Raw genomic sequence first — 27,551 nt, forward strand, 5'->3', positions numbered from 1 at the left:
CATAACTTTGTACAGTCATAGTTTGGATTAAACATTTCATTATTGCTATACACAGCCTTCTCAGGCAAGAAAGAAATAGAGTTTAGAGTTCCAGTAGTGATACACAATATATATTAATTAAAAACACATGGACTAGCATGACTACTACAGTCAACTCTGCACAAATTGAAGTCACACAAGTCACATTTCTATTATATCAAAGGTCTTGCGTCAAACTGAATGCATGCAGTAAAATCACATCATGTAAGTCAAATATTGCCTTGTTGGTCTGTACATATTCTTAGGTCCAAGTGAGATTTGAACTATGCAGTGCGACTGTATTTCATAATCTAACTAAATTTGCATTACATAGGCATGAGATCACTGAAGACCCTCTTGCCTCACAGCAGTCTATGTTGGAGATGGCACTGAGCTGCTACGGCAGTATCTCCGGGTGTTCAGTTCCAGCTCCTTCTGCAAAGAGAAAAAAGAAAGAAAGGATGATTGAAGTAAGTTGATTGTTTGAATCATCTTCATACATTTCGTTGTCAGTCTTGCATGCATTTCCTCAATTAAATCTGCTATTTTCAGGCATTCGATTCTCAGCACTAAGACAGCACAAGAACACATTTATTTAATTGTTACTATCCTTATTACCTCTGCCATGGGAGGAGGTTATGTTTTCATTGGCGTTGGTTTGGTGGTTTTTTTGTTTTTGTTTGTTTGTTTATCCATGTGCGAAAAAACTCAAAAAGTTGTGAACAGATTTGGATGAAACTTACAGGAAAGTTTGAGAATGACACAAGGAATAGATGGTTAGATTTTGGTAGTGATGCGAGAATTTTATGGAATTTTATGAAGGATTTTTGATGTATTGGCAGGTAGGGTCAATGAACTTGGGAGTTCAAGCTGCACATATATTTTTTTTTTAGGTTTGCAGACGCGCACTAAAGTGCACGCTCTAGTTTCTGCACGCCGCACAGCTGGAATTGATGACGCAACAAAAGGCTTCTATGCAAGAGATTATTAAGTAGAGGGGTTAAGGTTGAGGTTTAAATTTTCTTCAGTTTGTCTCCCTCTAACAAATTAAATTTGTAAGATCACAATTGCTGATCTGTAATCTAACAAATTTCATTTGTTAGAGGGAGATGAACTGAAGAAAATTCAAACCCCAAAAGGCTTCTATGTTGGGAAATCGGGCAATTTTCAGCATGCATACGTTACACGTATTGGTGGAGATCACTGATCTCTATGGAAGAACAAGATCAGTGGTGGAAATGAACTGCTTGGTGGGGTCTGTGCTCTCAGAGTGCTTCTCTAGTTTCATTTTATCTTCTTTTTTTTGGGGGGGGGGGGGTAGGGGCCAATGCTAGGTCCTGGATCTTTGACTTGACAGTGCATATGACTTCAGAACAAATGATCTGCATGCTTCCATGCTATGACTAAAATGTGACAAAGAGTAAGAGAAAAAAAGAGAGAAAATATTTAGGAAATGTGGCCATTGCTAGCCTTTGCAATGTATAGCCATGCATTCATGAAATATGCATACAATGTACATAAAACTCACTGTTGGGCAGGTAAAATGAAAAAGGAACTTGAGTTTATGCTCATTTATGAAGTATGGGGACTCTTGCAATAGTGGGATTCACACATAAGCGAATTAGCAGGATACAACCTCAAAATTTGCATCACAAAAATCCAACCAATTATTGCGATCAGCACCGTCATGCAAATCCCAAAATATCTTGCGCTTATTTCTGAATTATCATGATAATTAGCCCCGTATTGTCCGTGTGAACGCTGGACCTAATAATCTCAAGATTTTATATCCCATCAGTCAAAGTGCACATCACAACAGCGTGCGCACCACACCACTGTGACATGCAAGAACAAAGGGCACAAAGAAGCGTACACAGTGAAGAGCACTGTGTACGCCAATTAGTGGGATATTTCTGTACCTGTGAAACCTTGCACAAAAATCTCGAGATATGGATCGCAATTGTTATCCCGCTATTTTGTACATGTGAAGGTGGCTAATGATGCCTGTTGGGGCAGATAGAATTTATGTCTCTTGTAGTACCCTGCCCAAGGGTCTACAGAAATGGAATGCCTTTCAAGCCATGAAGCTGACATGACAAGCAATGTTTGTCATGTGTTTACAATGAGGACTGCTACAAGTTGTATGTGTACAATGCTTGCAAACATGACTTGAAATCAATTTTAAAGAAACAGTCTTTGTCCTGTAACTGGGGATCCATTAACCAGGGCTGCACACTAACCCAGCCCAGCCAGAAAACACAAACAAACCCAACCTTGTGCACAAGTTTGTCATTATCTGTAATTGCATCATTTGTTACCACCATAACCTCTTGTTATAACTCTTTAGGTCTATCCTAATATGAAATCAATTGCCTTTCTGCTTGAATTCACTCTATTTATTAAATCCAACATGAACGTCAGGTGGCATCTCATTTGGTGATGCCTACTCACACCGCACTTCTTCTTTGTTGTTGTTGTGAGAATCGTTTAAGAAACAATGCACATTCTAATGTGTGTCTTTGAGTTCACGCCGTGAAAACCTCTCTCCCTCTCATCAACTTTTTTTTTTGTGTGTGTTTCTGAGTCAGTGTGTCTTTTTGTTTATGTGCCTGACTTTCATGAGTCTCTAGCAAGCAATTTATGTATTTCACATTTTGCTGGTGTCAGGACATACAAAAAAAACAAACAAACATCAGCGCTACTTATTGGTTTATTGAAAGATATCATGCAGTTCACAGAGCAACGTAGATGCTGGGGAAAAAGAATAAGAGGTGTATAGAAGGTAATACCATGAGGCTAGATGAAGAATAGAGGGAAAGATTATATTATTAATTATTAATATGCCTTTGGTGAAATCAGTTTCCCTCCACATAGAGATATCTAGATACTGTTTTGAAAGACAGGATTAGAAGAGTACAAATAGTCAGAAAAATGTCCCATTGTCCACTTTCATAATGAAGTTTTAAGATACTTTAACCCTAAAAAGGCCGGGGGGGGGGGTTTGAATCACCCCCCCCTCGACATTTTTCGCGACTACTCTGCCGCGCGAAATTTTTTGACCGCGCCGTTCGCTGACTTTTTACTTTCAAGTCTTGCGCATCTTTTGACGAAAATCTTTTCGCGAAAATCGCGCATACCGTTACGATGCTGCGCGACCTTTTATACATGCCTGTCAGACCGAAAATGGCTCAAAAACGTGATTTTGCGTATAAAGTCTATGCAAATAGAGTTTTCTCTTCTTATTCATAAAGATATGATTATTTTCACTTTCAGAGGCTGAAACTAATTTATTTTAGCATAATTATGCTTGAAATAGGTTCTGTCATAAATTTTGAGAAAAAAAAATGATAAAACAAATGGTCGAAAAACAAAGAAATACATAAGAAATTCATAAAACAATAAAATACATAAGAAATTGATTTTGATACCAGACTTTTTTTTCATGTACATTGTTAGGAATACTACAAAGAATGTTATCACCAAAAATTAGGATTCTAGGAGCTTTAATTTCTGATTTAGAGCAAAAAGTATCATTTTACGCATATATTAACATAATTAATCATTATGAGGAAAATCTCCATTTTTTTAAAAATAGTTTGGTAGATTACGCAACAGGTAATGTATGTGCCAATTTTCATGGTGATTGCGCGAGCGAAGGCCGAGATCTCGGGGGGGTTGAATCAACCCCTCCCCGGCCACAGAACACCCAAAAAAGCCCGGCCTGGTTAGGGTTAAGAAGCTTTGAATGGCAAGAAGGACCAAAATGTGATGTAACATTTGATTACAAAAGAGTAAAGACCAATGAAATCTGTGTATGTGTGTGTGTGTGGTTTTTTTTTTAAGAACATTATGTCATGATTTGTTATTGACTGTAACTTGAGAGTTTAACAAATCCGCATTACACATATATTGTAAATTACCAGATCCTTACTATCTTGTTTTGTTTTATTGGGAAAATGGAGGAACACACAGTGAAATGACTACTGAGATGAACTCTAGCATGCAGGAAACTCACACCATTTTTCCAATGGAAGCAAGTGAACACACACAAATATTTCATAATGAAAATCCCTTCCCCTAAAGTTGTGCATAGTATATCTTTCTTATACACTGCCTGATATGTCACTGAATTAAATACAGATCCCCCAACCTATCTGAGCACAAAATCAGTCTTGTCCAGAAGCCAGATTGATATCAAATTTTAGACTGGACGGCATCGCATTTCCATTGTGAAAAAGAGGAATCTGGCATAAAACACAGGGACTAAAATCTGGGAGTTTTTCCTCCATTTTCAGAATGGTTGGGAGATCTGCAATAAATATTTTATGAAGACTTTATGATGACTATGCATTAGAGCGCCAATTGTTAAATGCCATTATAATATGGATTAACGCACATTATAGTACCAGTATATGTTGCATTACATGAGAGTGAAGGTAAAAGAAAGGCTAGGCTTGATAAGTTTCAGTATAATTTATATGTGTGGGACTGACCAGTCTTAGGTCTCAAGTGACCAGTAGCCTGTGAACAGAGAAGAGAACAGAATGCACATACAATGTATTACAGCCCCCCAGAAGGTGACCATGTTTGCTCTTTTGGAATTATCTTCATTCATGAAATCAACTTCCTTTTTCAAACGTTTGAAACTCAGCTTCACTTCTCAGCATCATGCATTTTCTCATCCAAAATACACACAATGAATATTCCAACCCTGGGTGTGGAAGTACACAGCGATAGAAGCAGTCAACTTTGCAATGTACCCAGACATTTGAAAACAAAACTATTCTGAGACGCATCTTTCCTTAGTGATTCTGCCGTTTCTGAGCATTTCACTGTCTTTCTTGTTGAAATGAGGTACCATGGTCAACACAGTCTGTAATATCTCTGCACAGATTGAGAGTATTCAAGTGTGAAGAATATTTCATGTATTTAAGAATAAATGTACTAACAAGGGTATCAATCATACTTGAGTGTCAATCATATTTCTACAATCTTGATGACTATCATATCCTGTATTTTCACTTATTTGTCTTAAAGCAGATTGAAAGTCGGCAATGTAGACTCCAGTAATGGACATCTCATCTGAATAGAATTTCTTCACAGGTGTCTGCATTAGTAAGTATTGAATTAATATTCAGTTCTACCTATGAGTAATAAAAATGCCTCTGCTCTCTTCAATGCTCCCGTTGATGAATGGTAATATGAAAAACGAGTGTAACGATTACGTGAATTACAGGTTGATGCTGAGGAACTGCAGAAAGGTGACATTACATAGTGCTGTTTTTATGCAAAGTGAAAACGGACTGGATTTAGAATATCGAGGGTGCATTTCCAAATGCCTGTTTGTAACCATCTGATTATCCAAGTTGAAATTAGATTTATCGACTGTAATTTCACTTGGGCACAAGAAGTATCCGAGGATACTATACTAGTAGTTTAGAGCTTCATAGAATGATTGCAAGACAGACTGACACTGACCATTCACATGCATCCTGCCTAACTTTATTTTTCAAGAAGCGCAACCTACACTTTCAAAAGTTAAGTAAAAATGTACACATTAAATGCATACGTGACCCAGCCCCCGTATGAAGGCTAATGTGCCCTCAGTTTGTCCAAAATTAATAACTAGCTGACAATTTGGCTTCATTGATGTCTCATTTCTTTGATGGGTGAAAGGAATTTAGGGTTTTACTATAGGAGTGAAAGAATCATTCAGTGGGCCTTTCAGAAAGAGTTATACACCAGTATGTAAACGTGCAAAGGGTAGCGGACAGCAGAGCATTCTGTACCTAGCCATGTGACAACAAACTGTTTTGGGACACACCTTGCAGTCATAAATCCACACCTGGTGCTAATGCTGCTATGTATGTCACTTTCAACGTTTAGTTTACATTTCATTTTTATCAATGACTCCTTTCTCTTGTATGTGTGGGTATGTATGTTTGTGAGTGTCATGTGTGTGTGTGGGGGCCGTCACTTTCAGTTGCGCTCCATCCCCACAGACTCTCACAATGATTAGAGGAACAGAGGTTTCACTTCCAACAGTCAACAGCACAGCACAGTACAGATCGGCTATGTGCAGGGAGCCTCGGATATTCTGTCACTGCTCAGTGCGATGGTCTATGCATGGTGTCAGGACCAAGGATGAAATGTTGGAGGTAGTTTGGGTTTTTGTCATAGATGAGTACATTGCAGAGGAGTTGGCTTTATTGTCTGTTCTAGTCTAGTTTATTTGTCTGTTTTTGTTTTGTCTTTCCTGTGCTGTCACTTCTAATCCCAGGCAAGTGAAATCTAGAGCCATCCCATGGGTCACATGACTCACTTTGATGTGCTGTAACCCTTCCTTTTTTTAATCAATAAACACAGTAAAGATAACATATGAGCTCCTGTTGCATGGTTATCACACTATGTTTGCACTCTTAAAGATAATATAAAGTTTTGGTACCTCAAAAGTTTCCCTGAATTTTTGTGTTTCAGGTTAAAGTACCTTTCATATAACTGACACTGTGAGACTTACTCGTCCCAAAGTGCTCTCATGTCTCAGTAATCATGCAATTAACTGCGACCAGCAGCCCCATACGCATAGCGTAATGGGACTTCGCATTGTAGCATCCAGGATCATGACAGATGTAGTATCGCGGGTCAATATCAACTTAAAATCCAAAAATTTCTTCAATTTGAAGACTTACCAATTAAGTTGAAGTATTGAAAACAGGCTTCGGGCAACGTTTGATTCTGCCAATACTCTCTTTCTGTTCGAATTGATGACTGAATGTGACTCGATCGAGAGGACCTTGGGAGAGCTACATACTTTGTACACTGAATACTACGGCCAGCGCATGCGCACACAAACATGTTATCCGTCCATGGATTTGAAATTTGTGCGCATGTGATGTGTGCGCATGCGCTGGCCGTAGTATTCAGTGTATGTAGCTCTCCCAAGGTCCTCTCGACCGAGTCGCACTCAGTCATCAATTTGAACAGAAAGGGACTATTGGCAGAACCCAACGTTGCCTGAAGCCTGTTCTCAATACTTCAACTTAATTGGTAAGTCTTCAAATTGAAGACATTTTTGGATTTTAAGTTGATATTTACCCGCGATACTAAATCTGTCATGATCCTGGATGCTACAATGCGAAGCCCCATTACGCTATGTGTATGGGGCTGCTGGTCGCAGTTAGCTATGCGTACACATGTTTTGTATGGGGCTGCACGCTGCTGGTCGCAGTTATCATGCAATAATGGTTTCGTACAATACGTGTACTACCTCGCCGCCGTACGGTGGCGGCTCTGGTACGAAATCATTATTGCATGATTAGTAAGACATGAGAGCACTTTGGGGCGAGTAAGTCTCACAGTGTCAGTTATATGAAAGGTACTTTAACCTGAAACACCAACTAAGACAAGGAAATTCAGGGAAACTTTTGAGGTCCCAAAACTTTTTGTTTAAAAAAGTTTTTGTTTAGGACAACTGGAGATAAATTGTTTTGCACCATATCATTTTGCATAAAAGGAAAATGGATTAAGGAGTAACAGATGGAGAGCGGAAAAAAAAAATGATGTATTGACATTGGAAGGGAGGTCTCTATGAAGCCAGACAAACTTTGTTTGGTCATATGTTTCTCTCATATACTTTTGATGGGATGGAGGGGTATGTGATAACCATAATTGTGTTACAAGCAGCCACTGTATCACCCAAAGACTGCCTCCACGCATTGCACTTGTTATTTTGACAAGATGTTATCTGTTCCATGACATTTGCTCCGGCGACAATTGCTCCCATGAAATATCTGCATGCTAAGCCAAACATAAATTCTACCCACACACATAGCCCTAACCCTAATCCCAATAACAAACTAAACCTAACACCTGATCACAACCCTCACCCTTACCCTAAGTCTTTGGAGAAAATAAGACAGGAGCAATTGTCGCAGGAGCAAATGTTGTGTCACCGATGTTATCATCCACTTGTGATTTCATGTAACATCTGTAACAAAACTGACTACCACCTGCAAGCAACTGCACAGGTTACTGGTTTACAGTCTGAGGTTTAAGTCTATCCAAACAAAAGGCAGACACAATAGATGGCAAAGATTATTTTTTCCTTCCTCATTCTTGGCTTTGTCACGTACTATCTTCTTAGAAATACAGACTGTAAGGCAACAATGCAGCCAAAAAGTCTCTTATATTTGTAGCTGGTGCTATGAAAATATGCCACACAATAGCGAACCCACCACTTAAAACATCTTGTGCATTGAGTGTCTTCTAGTGTGGTGCATGAATCAGCACCACCTGTTGGCAAACTGAGACTACTGGTGTAAAAAAAAAAAAAAAATCAGAGATGGCCAGACAGAATAGAAACAGAGGTCCTGAGTTCAGGCTTTTGCCTGCATGAAAACTGGCATCGCTGAATAATCTGGTTCCCCCATTGCTACACCCACAGTATGGCCCAACGGTTGCGTGTGGTCAAACCAACTTTGTGACATTCACATGTGTGTACTGTAGAGCATGCATCTTGCAGCTAGACAAACTGTGCAACATACAAATGAGCATTCTGCACAGGTTCAGTACATCTATCTGAGAGTGTCCATTATCATTAGGTTTAAAGGGACTGTACAGTACTGGCTGAGGTAAGGGATTCATTTTTTGAACATTTCTAAGTGAGATAATGAGAAACCTCTTATGAAATTTGAAAGAGCATGTAATTTTAAGAAGGATTCAATGTTTATTTGATGAAAATTGGTTTTGAAATGGCTGAAATATCAAAAAAAGTGATAATAATAAAAGGCGACAGGCCACAAGTTTATTAGGATCTCTTACTTTCACCTTGTTTTTGGATATCTCAGCCATTTCAAAACCGATTTTCATCAAATAAACTTTTGATACCCTTTAGAATTGCATGCTCTTTGACATCTCATAGAGTAGTTTCTGAATATCTCGCAAAACATTAGAAGGTAAATCCTCACCTCGACCAGAACTGTACACACCCTTTAATTGTGTGATTCTTCTTGATTACAAAGTGCATGGTAGAGGACAGGGCTAGTTTGTCCCATCCCCCTCCCCCCCCCCCCCCCCCCCCCTCTACCTTGTGATGTCCTACTGCACCTAGTGAGAGACCATTGCTTTTCGTTTTCTTTAAAGAAATCCCACATTTATGTATAACAGGGAAAAGTGCATGTAGCCCCTGTAATAAATCATTTGGAGCAGAATTTTTTCCCAAAAAAACAACTGAGTTCATCATGAAAGGACTACGCAGGGAATATGATCTAGAAATACTCAGGATTCTTCAACCAGCTATATTTCTATAACTGCAACTTGGCTCACTAATCAAGAGGGTTCTATGAAAGTAACAGTCATGAATGTTGATGCTGTATCTCAACATTTTGTATCGGGCTCTTGAAAGAAACTTAGTCTGTAAACCCTGCATGTGTCACATTCATAACTCATTTCCACCACGGTGCCTCATTCACATTTATTGGCCCCCCAAAATTCATCTAATCAACTGAGTGCATGAATTAATCTTGCCAAAGTTTTTTTTTTCTTTAAAACAATGAAAGGGAGCTAATATTATAGAACTGAGAAAGCTAATTCACGGGTACCTGTTTTGTCATACACTTGTATTTTGAATTCCAGAATATGCATAGTTGATGAGATTTCAAATTAGGGTGTGATGTTTGGTGTTTGGTGGTAATACATTTTGCCCACGAAACCCTTCTGATAATTTGCGGATGAGTATATTGATACCATGACGCTTAAAGAGGAAAGCTAGTAACTGATCAGTGGGAATCAGTGCGAATGCTGGGGAATGATTGTTCCAATTCTTGTGGGATTCATTTAAGAATACATTATATATCTATTGTTGTGTGAAAATTAAAATAAGATAGCATGCTTGCTGCTAGATGAACAAATGCATTGAATGAATGAATGCTGAATGAGATGTGAATACATACAGCAAAGTCAGTGTAGGTCCCGCATGAGGAGGCGGTGGAGAGGGTGCTCATGTTAGTGGACTGAGTGTGGCCGCCCAATACCGTACTGGTGCTGAAGGCCGAGGACATATCATTTCCGTTCTTCTCAGCGAGGACCCTGCGGTGGGCCAGTCGGGCGGGGGTGTTCCTCAGCGATTTAGGGGTCTGGGGGAGAAGGAGATAACAGTTTGGTTTTTTTTTTCAAAAAGACACTGAAAACAACTTAGAAAAAATATTCTCAGGAGCTAAATTGCATATATTCAAACACATTACAAACAATGAGACATCATCTCATTCCCAAATTTATGTCTTTTATTACCATGTCACCAATCCGTATGATATAGATGACTTAAACCGAAGCATTAGGAATACAAAGGAATGATGATTTTCATTTATGATAAATTGGCAATATTCAAGCATGACATCACAGAGGCAGACACTCTTCTTTGTCTGAAAGCCACTGTAAATTTGCTGCTAACTCTACACTAGCCCCCCAATGTCTCTCCTCTCCCCTATCTCTTCTGCTGCCTCACAATGGCTCATTGTCTTTGCATTAACCTTTCATGATTCCTATACATGTAAATTCATGTGATGTGCATGGAAAAACAGCATCATGTGTGCAGACCCACACAGTACCCAATATTTTTCCAGCACTCTGTCTCCGGCTCAGCTCAAGGTCAAAATATTGTTGTTTTGTTCCTTTGCTTCTTTTTTTGTTCTGATTTTTTTTTTTTTTTTTTTTTTTTTTTTTTTTTTTTTTTTTTTTGTGCTTGTCAGTTGATTTTGGGAGAGAAGTGGTGGCATGAAATGTGAAGACATTTTTTATAACATTTATTTATCTATCTATTTATTCATTCTATTTCATCGTATTTTATTTATTCATTTATTTATTTATTCATTTATTTACATTTTTGTGTTTTGTTTTGTTTTGGTTTTTTTTTTTTTGGGGGGGGGGGCGGCCAAGAAACATTTTCATTACTTCAACCCCCTCCCCAGGCAAAAAGCTAGATCTGCCCCAGCTTCCTTCACATTTTCATACATTAGTGGGGGTCAGACAAACAACATACTGACAAATGCATTGGGGTAGTCATTATCTTGATAAAATATCATAACAGAGGTAATAATGATGAGATGACGTTATTCATATGAAGTCAGACAGATGTTTTGCAGCATTTGATGTATCATCTTAATGGCTTATTGCAGCTAGAAGCGCATGAAGGTTTACCCTTGAGTAATTTGTATGTCAGATGTCACAAGAGTGAACAAATGACTCTTAGAAAAATTGTGTAATCCTCCTGAAATGGTATTACAAATATCATGATTAGATCCAAAGCAGGAGACTTTGAAGCCATTTGGGTGATTCAGAAGCAGCTTCAACTTAAAGCAGACTATAAAGATACATTAAGTACTTTGCTGTCAATTACTACCAGGGTGGTCCATATATTGCATGTCAGCATGTTGGTTGGAAAAAGAAAAGTCTTCAAGTTGCGAAAGAATGAATGTGCTCAAAGCCCCTTGTGGCCTGGGGTGGCCTGAAGCTAGGGTTGTAGCTTTCAACCTCAGACCATGGTGAACGAGTTGTAATTTAGGCCGGGTCTGAAATTAATATCTTGACTATTATCATTACTATTATTTTTTTTTTTTTTTGAAGGGGGGGGGGGGTACATTTATGGACACACTGACTTATTTCAGAGAAATTTTTTCTTTGACACATTGTCCATTGTTGGCATGGTGCCCAACATGTCTCACAAAAAAAAAAAAAAGGTTAAGTCTGCCAATGCAATATGCTAAAACCCTTCATGGACCACCCTGCTACTACGAACATGCTCTTGGAGTTTAAAGGACTATGTTTGCTGTAAAGTAAAGTAAAGTCCTACTACGAACATGCTCTTGGAGCTAGGAGTACAAACATTGCTGTAAAGTAAAGCAAAGTAAAGTAGATTAAAACTGATTCCTGTCAGGAAGATCTGATAGAATAGGAAAGATTGCAGGTCATGGGGTTACTTACTGCAACTCTGGCTGTGTATGAAGGTGAAGGGAAAGGAATGTGCGGAGGTTTAGTGGATGACTGTGCAAGGCAGGGAGGAAAACAAAAGAATGAAAGGAGATATATAGAGATCAGAAGCATGCTTGTGAAAAAGAAAAAAAATAAATTAAAGGATAACAAGATTGGAGTCTGCTGAGTTTCTCATTGTAGGCCTGAGTGTAATTTACTGTCTGTGCTGGTACATACAAAAAAAAAATTAAAAGAAAAAAAATTATGAACACATGCAGACATATTAAAGGCTAAAATCATCTAGGTGCTCACACCTCAATTGCCGAGTGCGACTTCTGGTACAAATGCAATAAGAATACATGCAAAGAGCTTTCTTCAAGTGCATTTCCTTTCTATATTATAAGCTGCGATATCATCAGAATTTGATCTCTGCTGTTTTGCATACCTGTAACCTATATTCTGTGTTTCCATATCAATCTGGCAGCCTGGGGTTCCAGTGCATAGTGGGCGGCAAGTTAGGCAGATACAACTAAAAGATCCTCTTGATTTATTAGTGTAATGAATTTCAGAAACAAGCTCTATTGATACTTTTATTTCAACTGTGCTCATAATGACTCAATAAAAAATTACGATAAAAAATCAAAACAAATCAGAAGGAAAAACATACAGAGTTTTGAAGTGGGATTACTTGAAACTAGACACAAGCTGTGATGAACGGACATGATGAAGGATGCTATGAATAGTGATTTCATGCAGGTGATATTGAGGGGCTTTCCATTTGCACACCTGCCATGATCCGTAACACAAAATTCACTGACCATGATGCTTCCTCATACATATATGCAAGTTACGTTCTTACAGACCAAGCCCATTTCACTTGTTCAATGCAAGCTACACTGGCCACACAACTTGGCCACAATCATGGAGCTCCAATTCCTCACCAATACTGGGAATACAGCTGTAGGATTGGGGCGCTGACAAGATTTTCAGTTTGATGCATGTATAGAATGGTTTCAGCGTCAAATTCGTGTTACAGATCGTGATGGTTATGCAAATCGTGATATACTGATGCAAGGACATGCAAGGACAAATGCATACCGACAGAGAACAGTGGTGAACATACAATCCGTGAGGGGGGGGGGGGGGGGGGGGGTGCACAGGGACAAGCATCCTTGCGTTTGGTCTCTGTCTTACCCTAGCAGTGGAGATGCCCTTGGGTGGCTTGGAGCTGGCCATCCGTGGGGACGGCATGATGCTACTGTGAGCAAGGCCAGGACGTGGTGAGGCTGGGACACCTGTCCTGTTCATCTGTGGCAGAATAACGATGGAAAACTATTGCAACCTTCCCTTTCAATTGACTGCAAATTTCAAGGGGGGTATACAATACACATGCCAACATTTTGCAATGTGAGTCACATTTTGTGATTCACATGATATTGTAAAATTGGCAACAGGGCAAAATATTGCAATGTATAATTATGTTTCGTTTTTGAAAGGGATCTCATACTTTATTCAAATACTGTTCTGTAATCCTCTCTCAGGAATTAAACCACTTGAAGAATTGTCCTAGTGCACATCAGAGTTCCCAAATTATATGGTTTTCTTTCAGAAAATTATAATAACCAGAAGACTTTTTAAAATGGGATAGAAAATGTGGAGATGTATGAAGTGTCAGGGGGTATCCCAAGCAGACATAGGGAACAGGTGCTGATGAGATATTTACAACTAGTATCAGTCACAAAAACTGATGCGTCAACTCAACAAATGGTTCAAGCTGACTGGCTGTTGTAAATTTACTGCTATGGGCTGCAGCTCAGACACATTTGGTGGCTTCACTCTCTCTCCTTCTTGTGCACAGCACATCCTCACTCACCCCTCTGGGTCTCTTGTTTGGTGTCTTGGAGGAGGCCCCACCCAGGAAACGCCTCTTGACAGGCGTGTTGGGCTTGCTGCCGTGCAGCATCTCATCCTCCGTCTGCTTCTGGCGGGCCCGCAGCTGTGGAAAAACATCACATGGGGGAGAAGGGTATCATGTAAATTTACATCTCACTATGAACAGCATTACAGAAAAGTTAAAAGGCAATTAGTCTTATAAAAAAAAGAGTAACATTTTAAATGCACAACAGTGAAAATTTGATCAAAGTTGGATATTTATCAATGAAGGGATAAAATTGTATAGTTTTACTAAATTTCACAAAGCAGGTCTCAAACCGTAAATATGAATTTGCTCATGAGTGAGTTGATGATGTCCTAACTTCATTCCGATTCTGATGAAATTTGCACTGTTGTGCTTATAAAACTTCACTCTTGCGTTCTTATTTGACTAGTCCGGAATTTTCCTTTGACACATCGCAAACTGTGCTTGCAACTCCTCACCAGCAAATCGTAAAGTTGTGTGCTAGCATGAATACATCCTTTAGGAAAGATTAGTTTACATTTTTACATCAGCATAAACAAACTACAGACATCCTGTTGAACTGCTGGAAGACCAAGCAGATTATCCATGTCTAGTAAAGGTGCAAATCATGCAAGATGAGGAAGTGAAAACTGATGAAGGTTTGAGGATGCTGCTCTCTTGAACACATTTCTCCATTTCTGGCAATCAAGAAACAAAACAAAACTATAATTTATGCTCACATATGAACTCATGTTTGTTTTCACTTGTTTGCTCTGGTCAGAACAAATCGTTTCTGATCATGCATGTTCCATAGGAGAGGAAGATTTGACATACCCTTTCCTCTTTAATCAGTTTCTTCTGGTTCTCATGGGCAGCCCACTGGGCAGCGACATAGTCCATGAAGCGACAGCCGTCCACCAGAAAGTCTCGGCCAGTCTCCTGCTCAAATTCAGCGATGCGCTCACCAAGATTCGCCTCAATCTGGAGTAAAAATGCCCAGGATAAAACAATGCTATCAGTCTGTGGATTAGTGGTACACAATGAACAATATTCCCGAGCAGGAAGGACTGTAAGCATTCTTTCTTGGGTGAGCACTGAACTGATCTGAGCAAATACCTTTTTTTTTTTCTTTTAAGCTGGAAGAAGAGCCATAGTCCTTTACAGGATTTCCAACCATCAACAATCTACAAATGTAAGAACAAAGCCTCAAACAACACTAAAGGAATGTTTTGATTGAGAGCACACAGCATGGTTTTAAAAGGGTTGAAAAATGTAATGTAAACACAATCATGCAATGCATACTGTGAATCAAGAAGAGAAAATGCTCATTGAAACAAAGATAAAGATAGCACTTGGGTAGGCAACTTGCAGACAAAATGCATGGATACACGTTTTGCCACGAGAAAATGACATAAAAACATTGTTTCAGAGGCTGGCGCAAACAGTCTGAACATCATACCTTGTTTAACATGAGCAGTTACAATAACTGCAACTTGCCACAAATGTCTATTACCTAGGGATCCATTACGAGCTACTAACAGCTACATTAGCCTCTGTTTAAGTGACCATTTGGATTTGAAACGATCTGTCTACTTTATGAATATGATACAGTGGACTCCATTATAACGAAGTCCTTGGGTTTGGCAGTTTTCTTTTGTTATAGCAAAATGTTGTTAAAAGCAAACAAAAAACAATAAAAAACATAGGGCCGATTATTTTGCGGCCTAAATCTTTATTTTGTTGTAACCAGAATTTCATTCTAACCGCATTCGCCATAACAGGAGTGTACTGTAGTCAAGACTTGATAATCGTAGTGCATGTCATTCACTATCAATAAATGTTTGATAAAGGGCCAATATATACATTTTTTAAATTTTCAAACAATTTCATTCAGAAGAAGTACCCCCAGACAGATGACCACCCCTACTTATTTGTAGAAGCTAGCCGTCATGATGTTTTACAAAATGATTTAATTGTGAAAGGCAATGCTCAAGTATGTCTTTGAAGACAGAATGGAGCCACCTTGCAGTCTGCAGCTCTACTTTGTCAGTATGATGTGGCATATTGTGAGCCCCGCCCATGAAGTAGTAGAGAATCACTGTATTTCATGAAACTGGGTTCGGGGGGTTACCTTGGGCAGGTCCTTGTTGAGCTTTCTCCTTATCCTCTCTTCTTCCAGCAGGTTGCCTCCCCGGTTGTTGAAGCGGTTTGGATCGTTGGCTTTTTTCTACAAAGAGAAACAAGATGTGACTGGTGAATGTTTTTTTTTGGGGTGTGTGTGTGTGTGTGTGCTGAATGCAAAGTATATAATAGTTATTTATTATTGTGGGTCTCCTTTGCAAGAAGATTGCTATGAATCCACCATGAGTAAATGGCTTAGTATTGTCTGGCTGTCCATTTTGGTTATTATGCTTATTCCTCTCCAAAAAAATGAAGTATGGATTGAGTCAATGCTAATAAAGTTAACCCGTTCCTTCCGCAATTCTCTGAGTGCCTTTAATACCCCAAAATGAGATTCTTTTTGCCTGTTGACAGAATACGGACAGGCTGGTAATCCACCAGTGCGAAAGCAGTCAAGCGAAATATGTATCCCCTTTCCACGGTCAACTTCATGCGGCATCAAACAAAGAAAATATAGAGCGTGCGCTGATGGGCTCACAGACTCTTTTGTTCTATACAAAACCAGACACCCGTATGGAGTGACTGGGGTCAGCAAACACAGAAATCTACTGAGCTCAGCTTTGATCGCTATGTACATTTTCATACGAGTTTTACAGTGCAAGAACAAGCGCAGACTAAATCAGAAAAATAGTAAACAATGATATGATATACGCATTTTTCAAACAAAGAGAGAAGAAATGCTGATAGAATAAAGTCTCATCTTTTTATCACACCCATTTCTCTGGGCATTATAACTCAAAGAAATATTAATTTAGGCCATGAAAGCAGGCACTCTTGTCTTCATCTTGGGAACCTGGTATACCAAGTTCCCATAAGGAACGGATTAACCTTGCATAAGTTAAATCTCTTTGGACTGAAGAGATAGCTTCGCCTTAGAGAAAATTCGACTTATGAGGGATTAAAATCAATAGAATATAAAGAGAAGACGACTTGAAAAGACCTTTGACTTAGGCGATTATTCAACTTATGCGAGGTCAACGAAGCAAGGTGTTGACTGTATTTGTATTTAAAAAAGAAAAAAAAAGAAAAAAAAAAAAAGAAGATTTCCCCGGCTACCTCAAACTCCAGCATCTTTTTCCACATGTCCTCTCTCCTCCTGACAGCCTCAAGGAGTTCCTGGTTGCTCTCGTAGTAGTTCTTGACCTGCACCAGGGCCTCATCGTGGAGGGTCAGCAGCTCCTCTGTGATAACATCTGAGTTTGACAAAGAAGGAGAAATATTAAAATCTTGATGCGGTTCTTCTCTGAACTCACTGGTACACTACTGTTCAGTACATTGAGTTGTTTTGTTTTGCTTTGATTCTTTATGCTCTTTCTTTTTTAAGGAAACATTATACAGATGATGGATGGCATGGTAGGCAACACACAGAATGTTCAAACCAAAGGGTTTCAAATGCTTCAAGATAGGCTATCAGTGTAGTAATTCTCATAACCTCAAAAAATATACCTTTAAGACCCAAGACTAGAACATCCTGTACATAACCGAAAATTAAAAGAAATAAAATAAAACAGTAATCACTAGTTTCAGTCAACATTCTCTGAGAACAGATACCTTCAATGTGTAACCAAAGCTCTGAAGCTGAATTGTTGCCTGCATCCATATTCTGCTGTTGTGATGTAATCTTTATAGTGCAATCTTCTTGGCAAGGTAGAAATAAGATAATGCCCACCCTCTCCCTCCCAGCAAATTTCACATAGCCAAAAAGCAGTGATATGAATTGAAATATTGCTTATAGCTGTAAAATTCTTACCTCCATCAAGGAAGGAGAAGGTTATGTTTTCATCAGCGTTTGTTTGTCTGTCTGTGTAAAAGTTGTGGACGAATTTGGATGAAACTTGCAGGAAATGTTGATAATGGCACAATGAACAGATGTTCAAATTTTGGTAGTGATCCAGGAATTTTAATGGATTTTTAAAGGATTTTTTATCTGTTGGCAGATAGGGTCAATGAACTTGGGAGTTCAAGCTGCGTGTATTTGAGGTTTGCATAATCTATGCGCTCTAAATCGCATACTCTCGCGTACTCTGCTCAGGCGAGGCACCGCGCAGCTGGAAGCTGATGACGGAAATAAAAGGCTTCTTTATTGGAAAATTGGGCGATTTTCAGCATGCGTGTGGGGATGGAAATGAGCTACTTTGCTTTTATAGTTCTTAATATTATCATTGTTTTTTTGGGTTTTTTTTCAGCTATACTATTCCACATCCTCTTCCTTTCATCTAGGAAACCATTACCCACCAATCTGAAGGTGACATACAATTTGGGCATTACAATATTACTGTACTGATGCCACAGAGGTAGCTACAAATCAAGATCAATCGAGCAAACTGGATCAGAAGTGTCATCATAAGCAGGCAGTCCAACCCACCGTCGTAGAAGGCCTCAAACTGGTTCCGCTGCTGCCGGCTGTAGAAGCACTTGTTCCACCATGACTCCAGCTCCTCACGGATCGCGTCCACAACTTTCTTCAGATTCTTCTTCTTCAGATCTTCCAACTTGGCGACCTCCTCGCGCAACTAGGGAAGCAGACATGAGACAAATACAGAGAAGCCCCATTACAAGGAGGTCACCAGGGGGGCATTTCATGAAGCATTTTGTTGTACAAATTAGTCAGACAAATTTGCTCTCAACCAATCAGACGCAAGGATTTCAGTAACTTTGTCAGAAAAAATGTCTGACAAAATGCTGCATGAAATGCCCCCCAGGATTACCTTGTTGAAAGACAAGACCTTGTTCAAAACTTACTAAAAAAAGTGACCAGCTACCTTGTAAATACACTAATGCAAATTTGGGACCGCCGAATTCACCTCATTAAAAGTGGTACCTCGCTGGAAGCAAGCTCCTTATAAAGAGGTTTCCATGTACATCATGTATATCAAGGGAATGTCTACAGTTGAATTTGCTTTGTAAATGTGAAAGTCTGAAGAGGGCATCCATCCCAGATGGGGAAGTCTATTCTGCTGCATGGGACATTGAGTTGCAACTTGTCTTTGTGTGCTGATGAACAAATGTTGCTATCTTGGATCATTTCAAAAATCTGATATTCCATTATTCAAGTGCTTTGTTGGGAAGTTCAAATTTTCTTTCAGAATGAGGGCAAGGAACTTTAATCTTTCCAACTTTCTGTCTGTTTCTCCTTCTCTCCCTCTCTCTCCATCGCTCTCTTTCTCAGTAAAGACAGAAAATAAAAGGACCGAAAATACAAAAACAGATGAGCATCTCATAGTAAGAACATACATCCCTACCTAACAAAAAAAAATAATATATGAGGGACACTTGTACATTACAACAATCCTAACACCATATCTCAGTTGCTATGTTAATTGAAAAGGAACACCAGGACCACATTTCATGCTGTAAATTCTAGGCTGCGTTTATCTAAAAATTTTCTGAGGCAGAATCGCGATCCTGAACGCGTTTGAGGCATTTTCGGGGTTAGATAAACGCAACCATGCTTTCAAACGCGTTTCAGATCACGATCGCCTTTCTGCGAGTAGATCGCAATGCTGTTTTGAAATGCGATTATATCTCAAGGTCAACACCCAGCTGTTTCTGGTTGTGTTTTCTACCCATTTGTGTGTGAATGAGGCATGTTTGGTGGTATGCAGTTCACCTTTATTTCCAGGGTCAAACGGCGCAAAGCAGCTGCGCAGTGACAACACTTGAATTGCAATATATTATTGTATGTTTAGATAAACGCTGCACCCTAAGAATCGCGTTTCAAACCATGTTTGCAAACACCATTCCAAACGCATTTTGAAACATGATTCTCTCTCTCAAGTTAGATAAACGCAGCCCTAGAGTCATAGGAATTACAAGAAGTTCTTTCTTTGAAGAAATGATGATGTGGGCCAAGTGGACAGTGTTGGTGGTTTCCCCGTTTTCTAATGAGCAGAACTGTCAATGTTTTTTCCTACTATCTCACAAACTGAACTACCGCTGTCTTATCCAGTGAATTCTATGCTTACGGTTGTGAGTGTGCTCGGTTTGTGTCCCTCGAGTTTGCTGGCTGACACATCTCTCTCCTCCTGCGGGATGGAGAGTCGGTTCCACAATGCTGTCACTTTGTCCCTCAAGTCCTCCGCTATGTGCTTGTTCTCTGTGTCCTTGAATTCAAGCTGGAGAAGGGGATTCAAGACATTTTTTCCTTCATAACAAGTGTGTAAAGAGTTTAACTTTGACCCGTTGAGGGTGAGCTGATTTTGCTATAAGTTCAACATGCATTTCCCACAGACATCTGCCCGACTGTAGTGGGGATTTAGTCTTCAATGGGAGAATAACATGAAACAGTCTTGCCTGTGACATTTCATTTGATTACATTTCATTTACAGCAAAACCATGGCATGAACTAATATACATGTATACACTGTTGTACCATCAATGTACCAACTGGACAATGCTCAAATTTAGTCTCTCCTGGGGTAAAGGAACTACAGTCTCTAAGTTGTACTTATAAGGCATTAGTGTTCCATGAGGGTAGCTCTGATATGCATTATGCTTCAATTTGTTTCCTATTCTTTTTGCTTATTTGTCTGTTGAGGATAAGTCATTTAATTCAAAACTGTGAATGAATTTTACCATCGTTACAAGTCTTCAAGAGCTATTGGCCCATAGGTTAGCGTCATGGAAGTGATAACCATCTTAATATTGTGTGCATAGTTTTACCCTATGACCACATGTTTCATGCAGGCATCTATAAATTTCTCAAAAGTTGCTCGGTAATTATTTAAAGAAAACACAACCATGATGAAAAAGAAAGAAGAGGAAAGAATCCCACCTCTTGCTGAAGATCCTTGAGGGCCTGGATGTTCTCCTTGGAGAGGAGGAAGGACTCCTCCTCCTCACAGATGACCTCCCTCTCGAAGGAAGTCTCAGGACCCTGCTCCAGGTGGTCCATGAGGACCAGGATCTCTTTCTTGGTGCTGGTGAAGGTCTTGTGCCTCTGGTCCTACAAAGACAACAAAATGTCACCAATTAAAAGAAGTCTTTTGCTCAAGTCAACTACTATTAAATATCCTAGTCTTTGCAAAAGCTGGAACTGTAGGATTAGCACATTAGCACAGGATGTAAGCTAGATGGGCACAGTATGGGTTGAATTCAAACTGAACATGTTTTTGTGATGATACATTTTTGGTAAACTCACCAACTGTCAAACCTCAAACTGTCAAACTGTCAGAACATAGAATTGCATACCACTTTGATATTTTTTCAAAAGACACAAAGTGCTATAGTAAAAAAAAAAATTTTTCGCATGCATTTTGATTTTGTGAATTTTACAAGAACCAAGATTTGCAAAATAAAAATGCATGCGTCCCCTCACAAAAGTTCTTGTCAACATTACATGCATTGAATGCCAGTAGCAATTTGCAAAAATGTCATGCCGCGAAAAGTTTATCTGGTCAAATTTTTGCAAATTTCATGCCACAAACTTTTCTTGCTTTACAGTATCTAATTTTGAGGAGGGAAATTATTCCTTGCCATTCATCTATTTTTACTGTACAAGAACCTAAAAAAAAAACCAAACAAACACACACTAACTGATGCAAGCAATGGAATTAATTGTCAGAACGGCAAATGGAGTAGTAAGAAGCAAACCTTCTCTGTGGATAGCGTGTCAATGTGCTCCTTGAGAGTCTCTAGCTGTTCCTCGGTGGGTACTGTGCCCGTGGGGATGTAGTAGGGCGTGGTGCAGAGGATGTCGCACAAATGCTGCTCAACCTTCTTCAGACTCTCAAGTGACGTCATCCGCTCCTCCTTCTTGGTGCTGAGGGTATCCACCTGGAGGCGCAGGGCCTTCTCGAGCTGGAGAATGGACAGCCCCGACTCCGGCTACACGTATGAAAATTTAAACATTCAGAGAGGTACATGCATGAAAATTTAAACATTCATATAGGTACATACATGTACATGAGAAGTTACAACATTTAGTGAGCTTTTCCACTGGGGATTTTCCAGGTCAGACATTCATTCTCAAGGTCTTAACTCTTGATGCGAAAGAAAATTGAAAGTAATGTGAAGTGTCAAACCGAGAGTTGCATACGCATTCCAGGGCACAACATTAACTTTTTCCTCTGCTGGCCCGTTTGGGTCCTTAAAATCTTAAAATCTGATATTCTAGTGGCCCCAAAAATTAAGAAATGTATTGAGTATTATAGGAAACAAAGCACTTCACATAGAATCTCAGTTGCCTAATCGGGCCACCAAAAGATAATCTTTTTGAAAATTTGATGGCCCCGATATCAATTATTAGTCTCCTCGGGCCATCGCTAATGTTGAGCCCTGCATAACTAGTCTCTGCCTCCTGATCTTCATTGTATCCATGGCAAGTGAGAGGATTGGGAAATACCAGGTAATTACTACTCAATAGATCTTGCCAGGGCTCAAGTCAAGTGTTGTTTAAACACATTATTTCGCTGAGTTTTTATTATTGCAAAGTTTGTGAGTCTGATTACTTCAGAATTTAAGAACATGCAAACATATCAACTCTGATTCCAACATGAATGTGATGTGCACACATGTACTGGCGAGCAGTGCACAGTACAAAGTGTACCATGCATGATAGTACTGTGCTCCACAATCACGAATTTAGCTTTTAAAATTGTAATGTCATTTTTCTGATGCACATGAAATTAGACTGGCTATATACAGCATAAATGGCATATATAGTAGGTGACAGCCCTTCCTGACTCACCTCAAATGGTTGCAGACCCAGCTCCAGGCTGAGTGATGTGACCTTCTCCTTGGAGGTAGTGACGCTCTTCAGCAGCCGCTGCTGCAGAGACTCCTCCTCCTTCACCATCTCGCCCAGCAGGTTGCGGATGTGGAGCAGCACCACGTTCTGCCTGTCCACGCGCTGCTCCTCGCAGATCCCGATCTCGTTCCAGATGTCGCGCAGCTTGTCCAGGGCTTGCTCCAGACACTGGCCGATCTCCATCTTCATGCTCTCTCTACAGATCCACAGCGGTCAAAGTACAAGCAAGCACAATATGAATGTAAGTTATTACTCAACTGTCACTAAAAACTGGTTGGAACAAGACATTTCCTCCAAGACAAGGGACATGGTTGTAATTTGGCATTCTGCACATTCCATGTGGCATGATGGTAAATTTGAATTTCTCGTTCTGCTGTTCTGCTGGATTCACAGTAGGAAGCAGTAATGTGAGTACAGTATATCCTCTAACTTTAGTGACAGCGAATCTGTTTTTGTGATCCTTCTCTGTCATGAAAAGTAAGGCTAACAGGCTTCCATGCACAAATTTAACGTTTGTATGGTGCCGTAACTACTGCGTGTGTATAGGAGTCTAGACTACCATTGAAAGCCGATGCTACCAAAAATGAGGCTCGGCCTCCTGCACTGACCCAGTCTTACATGTAATATGGCAGAGCTACACAGTTTCACATGCAGTGCACGCATTTAAGGCCTGTGTTTGTTTGTTTTTTTCTGCAGAAGTGGTTGAAAGGTCACCAAAAACGAAGCTCGACTAGGTCCACCCCAACACAATTTGGAGGTCAATCCATACACAAGACTGTTTTGTTTCATCATTCTGGAGAATCTCAATGGAAAACATGTCACCTCTGATCTGTCATTTTTCATCCATGTGCAATTCAAATCCCCCCCCCCCCCCCCTTACTACTGTATGCACTGTTTTGACCTGAAAATGACACTTACCTTTGGTTACAGAAATGTGTACATGTGATGTACTCTGTTCACCTGTTTACCTGTCTTGTCGGGCTTCTGGAAAGACAGTAGTCTTGTAATGCCCTCCCACTTTCAGCAAGTTTCCACTGTATGTCAACCTGATGTGTTTATATTGCAGTAATGACTGCTACTAATCAATGACATGTTTCCGCTTCTCAATGATGCCACTGCGAACCAAATTCGGCAAATCATTGCCATCAATGTTGCCTGATGCCTACAGAAATCACACATTTACTGATTTGTTACTCGCTTGCTATCTTAATTGTGCTACTCCCCGATATGAACCATGTGTACACCTAGTAGGCACATTATCTGCTGAAATTAGCCAGTCACTCTGATGGAAAGCTTGTATCTGATGTGATGCTCTTAAGCCCAGTTGTGAGAACTTGAAAAATCAAACGCAAGTCACCCAAATTGTACGCAACTCTGCATTTGAAGACAAGTCCATTGCTGAAAGGGCGTTTGATTTCGTACACATAATATCAAACACAACTTTAACGTAAACCGGTGTATGTAGATTTATCAAATGTAACTTCCAGGCGATAGTGTCTACTTGCATTTGATGTGCAGTTGCGTTTGATTGCAACTCGAGTTTCTAGCAAGCAACTGGGCGGGCCCGGTCCAATAAACGTTGGTCAGTAGCCAGCATACCCTGCCTGACTGTGACAATTCATCACACTTGCTGGCTAATTTCGGCAGAATGTGCGCCTACGCCAGGCATACATGCATAAGATAAGTAAGAAGCAAATCCCAAAATGGCATTTGAAATTTGTGCATGCACTCGGCAATATTTGGCAATATTTATTGCCGAGTTATTGAGAACGATAGCTGGAAATTTCTGGTATCAAACAGTCAACTTGTGGTTCCTTTGGAATCTACAGCATTTTTCCTGTAATCGTGAGTGGGATTTCATACTATCATAGAATTTCAGTGACGAAATGTGATTCAAATATGCATAGATCTGAACATTAAAGGACAAGTTCACCTTTATAAACATAAGGATTGAGAGAATTTAGCAACATTAGTAGAACACATCATTGAAAGTTTGAGGAAAATCAGACAATCGGTTCAAAAGTTATGAATTTTTGAAGTTTTTGTGCAATACCCGCTGGATGAGAAGACTACTGCAGTGTATGAATAACTTAGATGTCACATGCGTACAACAATATAAGGAAAATATAAAGAGAATTTCACAAAATTCCATCTTTTGAAAAAAGTACACATTCCCCTGACTCGTTACCGACAAATGTTATGGGTAATATTATTCCCCCTGCCTTTAGAAAGAGGCAAGTCAAGTGCTCTATTATTATGCGAAAAAAGTGAAAATATGCTGAATTTTCTTTTACATTTTCTTTATACTGTTGTACGCATAATGACTCACAAGCTGTCGTAGTCTCCTCATCCGGCGGTCCCAACACAAAAATTAAAAAAATTCATAACTATTGCATCGATTGTCCAATTTTCCTCAAACTTTCACTGATGTATTCTACTAATATTGTTGCATTTTCTCAATCCTTATGTTTATGAAGGTGAACTTGTCCTTTAACTATCGTCTATGGCGAGGTGCTAGGTGTGGGTCACCCAAGTATACAAGTGAAGTGTAATAATGTGTGTCATCATAGATTTTACTAACTGCAACCAGCCCGAACACGAAGTATTTAAAACTCATACATCAAGTGTACATGACATGAACTGTGTGAAGCTGACGAAGCGCTCTAGGCCGAGGTTAAGAATAAAGATTTCGGTAATCATGTAGAAATGCACACCATGCACACCTACCATTTCCTTCCTTAATTTGTCAATGAAAACTTCTTTCGGCTATCAGAAATGTCAAGATGGACCATATCTGAGGTTTTCATGAAATTTCATGGCCAATTAAAAAAGAAAAATAGCTAATTTTGACTCAAAAGTATGCCGATCGACTGTAGTGCTACTGTTGTGTCACTGTCAGCGTAGCACGATGGATGACCGACTATCTAGAAGAGCGATATAAGAAAGTATCGATCGTTATAGTCTGTGATACAGCCGCTTGTTCGGTGTTAAACCACAATAATTACGTTGGCTTGACAGTAAAAAGTGGAAAAACAAATCCCCTTTGAATTTAACTTCCTTCTCATCTTCTTCTTTTCTCTCTCCCTTCCCTTTCCCTCCTTTGAATAGCCTTTACCTTTTTCTTCCACTTCCTTCTTCATCCTCCTATTCCCTTGGTTACAACACTATTCAAAATAAACATTATCAACTTTTGTCATTCATACAATCAATACTTGACACAATTTTTAAAGAACGGACGTCTAAATCCTTGTATAAAAGTAAGCCCTATCAATTTGAATAGTGATAATCAAGATAGTGGCAAAGAAATTAATGAGAGAAAAAAAAAAGAATTCCTAAGATGCATCGGGAAAAAATACACATACAATGTATTCCACGTGTAGTGTTCGATATTGTTGATAAGTGGCTAATTAGAGACTGTCAGAATCGATCAATATCGTTCTGTACGAAATCAATGCACTACGTACATTGTAGGGTTGGGGGTACCACGTATCGTCACCCTAAGGATCTGTAGCTTGTTTATTCTAAAAATATAACACAAATCCGCCTAATTCTTACCTCAAATATGCCATAAATACTGCAGTTTTGAATGTCGTGACCGTCTCGTTGATTATGAATCTCCGTTTTAAAATAGCGCAATTTTAGTGCGTGCGTTCCGTTTTCTTCACGCAGCTAAAAAGGGAACCTTGCGATCGGCACCCCCTCCCCTCCATAGGTATACACGTGAAATTCACAGGCCATAGGTAATACACGTGAATTTCACAGCCATGCGTCGTTACTGAGCGGATGTGTAATTTTTAGCTTGGTTTGTTTGAGTTTGATTTTTGTTTCTTCGTTTTTATTGTCTTTTATAGCTAATGACACATAATCCCGCGCGTACCTTTTCGTTCTATACGCAAACAGCCATGATACGCAGGGTGCCGATGGGAAGGTGCCCTGCCGATAGGTGGTGCCCCAGGCCCAACCATACTAACGTTAAGTTTACGCCGAGACAGCTCGTGACCGATGTACTTTTCAAATCCGATTTTTCATTTTTCTTCCCTTCTTTGGCTTTCTAATTCCATGAAAACTCTTTGATACGGTTCAATTTAGCATCTCCAATAGCTGCACAAAATTTAATTGACAAACGGCGAAGCGAACAGTAACGTTAGGTGTGTATTTCTAACGTTACATGATTACCAAGAATGGAAGATTTCATTATGACTTGAATACAATGCCAATAAATGGGCATGGCATTTAGACAATGTTAGAGATATTTACAAGATTTTCGCCAATCCCAATAGATTCTGCCTATATTCACTGCATAAGTGTAGATACATGTAGTAGGAGTCTTATAAAGGATACAAAAGTGTACCGGTTTATGGCGCTGCTAGCTGCTGTTCCCATACAAGCCCAGCCAGACGACGCACGCCATATGGCCATGCAACCAGGCCATGTCCACACACATGCATACAGTCCACGCATTATCATTGATTATAATGGGCCGGTCGGGTCATCCTCTCTTTTTAATCGAGAAGATCGAGGAATCGAACCCTCTGTTTAAACCCTTTTGTACCCATAGCATTTACAATCTGTAAAACATGAATAACATTGAGATAGTAATGAAATTGGTGTGGTATGTATTTTACCTGCGTTTTGCTTCCATTGTCAAGGATTTTCTGGCGTCCGCGTTCGTCCAACTGTTTGCCCCACCTTTATACGCTGCACACAGCAGGTGTTGTGTTTCGTATGTTGTTACAGTTTTGA

The 27,551-nt window shown here is 39.6% G+C and overlaps 1 protein-coding gene across 2 annotated transcripts; it reads right to left on the reverse strand.

The window, feature by feature from the left end:
• Positions 1 to 352: 352 nt before the first annotated feature.
• Positions 353 to 27,551, reverse strand: LOC139712244 (protein regulator of cytokinesis 1-like). Of its 2 annotated transcripts, XM_071624080.1 has the most exons (14): positions 27,434 to 27,551; positions 22,749 to 23,004; positions 21,653 to 21,886; positions 20,835 to 21,005; positions 20,026 to 20,175; positions 18,426 to 18,573; positions 17,117 to 17,253; positions 16,011 to 16,106; positions 14,714 to 14,860; positions 13,856 to 13,978; positions 13,177 to 13,290; positions 9,969 to 10,151; positions 4,512 to 4,539; positions 356 to 453 (listed from the first exon to the last, which is right to left on the reverse strand). In XM_071624080.1, exons 1-14 carry the CDS (start codon positions 27,448 to 27,450, stop codon positions 416 to 418), a joined length of 1,842 nt encoding a protein of 613 aa, XP_071480181.1. In that variant the 5' UTR covers positions 27,451 to 27,551; the 3' UTR covers positions 356 to 415. The 2 variants fall into 2 exon arrangements, with proteins under 2 accessions (XP_071480182.1, XP_071480181.1); XM_071624081.1 differs by lacking the exon at positions 4,512 to 4,539 and having other exon boundaries at positions 353 to 453.

The sequence above is a fragment of the Diadema antillarum genome, unplaced genomic scaffold, assembly GCF_040938485.1.
Source record: "Diadema antillarum isolate AM-2024a unplaced genomic scaffold, OU_Dant_1.0 seq00001775_RagTag, whole genome shotgun sequence".
Lineage (NCBI taxonomy): Eukaryota > Metazoa > Echinodermata > Echinoidea > Diadematoida > Diadematidae > Diadema > Diadema antillarum.

Excerpts from the sequence above, each read along its gene's own strand:
- LOC139712244 (XM_071624080.1), bottom strand. Across the intron at positions 18,574-20,025 it reads AACCGAGCACACTCACAACC|TTGCGCGAGGAGGTCGCCAA; the intron begins GTAAGCATAGAA and ends CTGCTTCCCTAG. Across the intron at positions 4,540-9,968 it reads GGACCTACACTGACTTTGCT|GCTACTGGTCACTTGAGACC; the intron begins GTATGTATTCAC and ends CTCTGTTCACAG.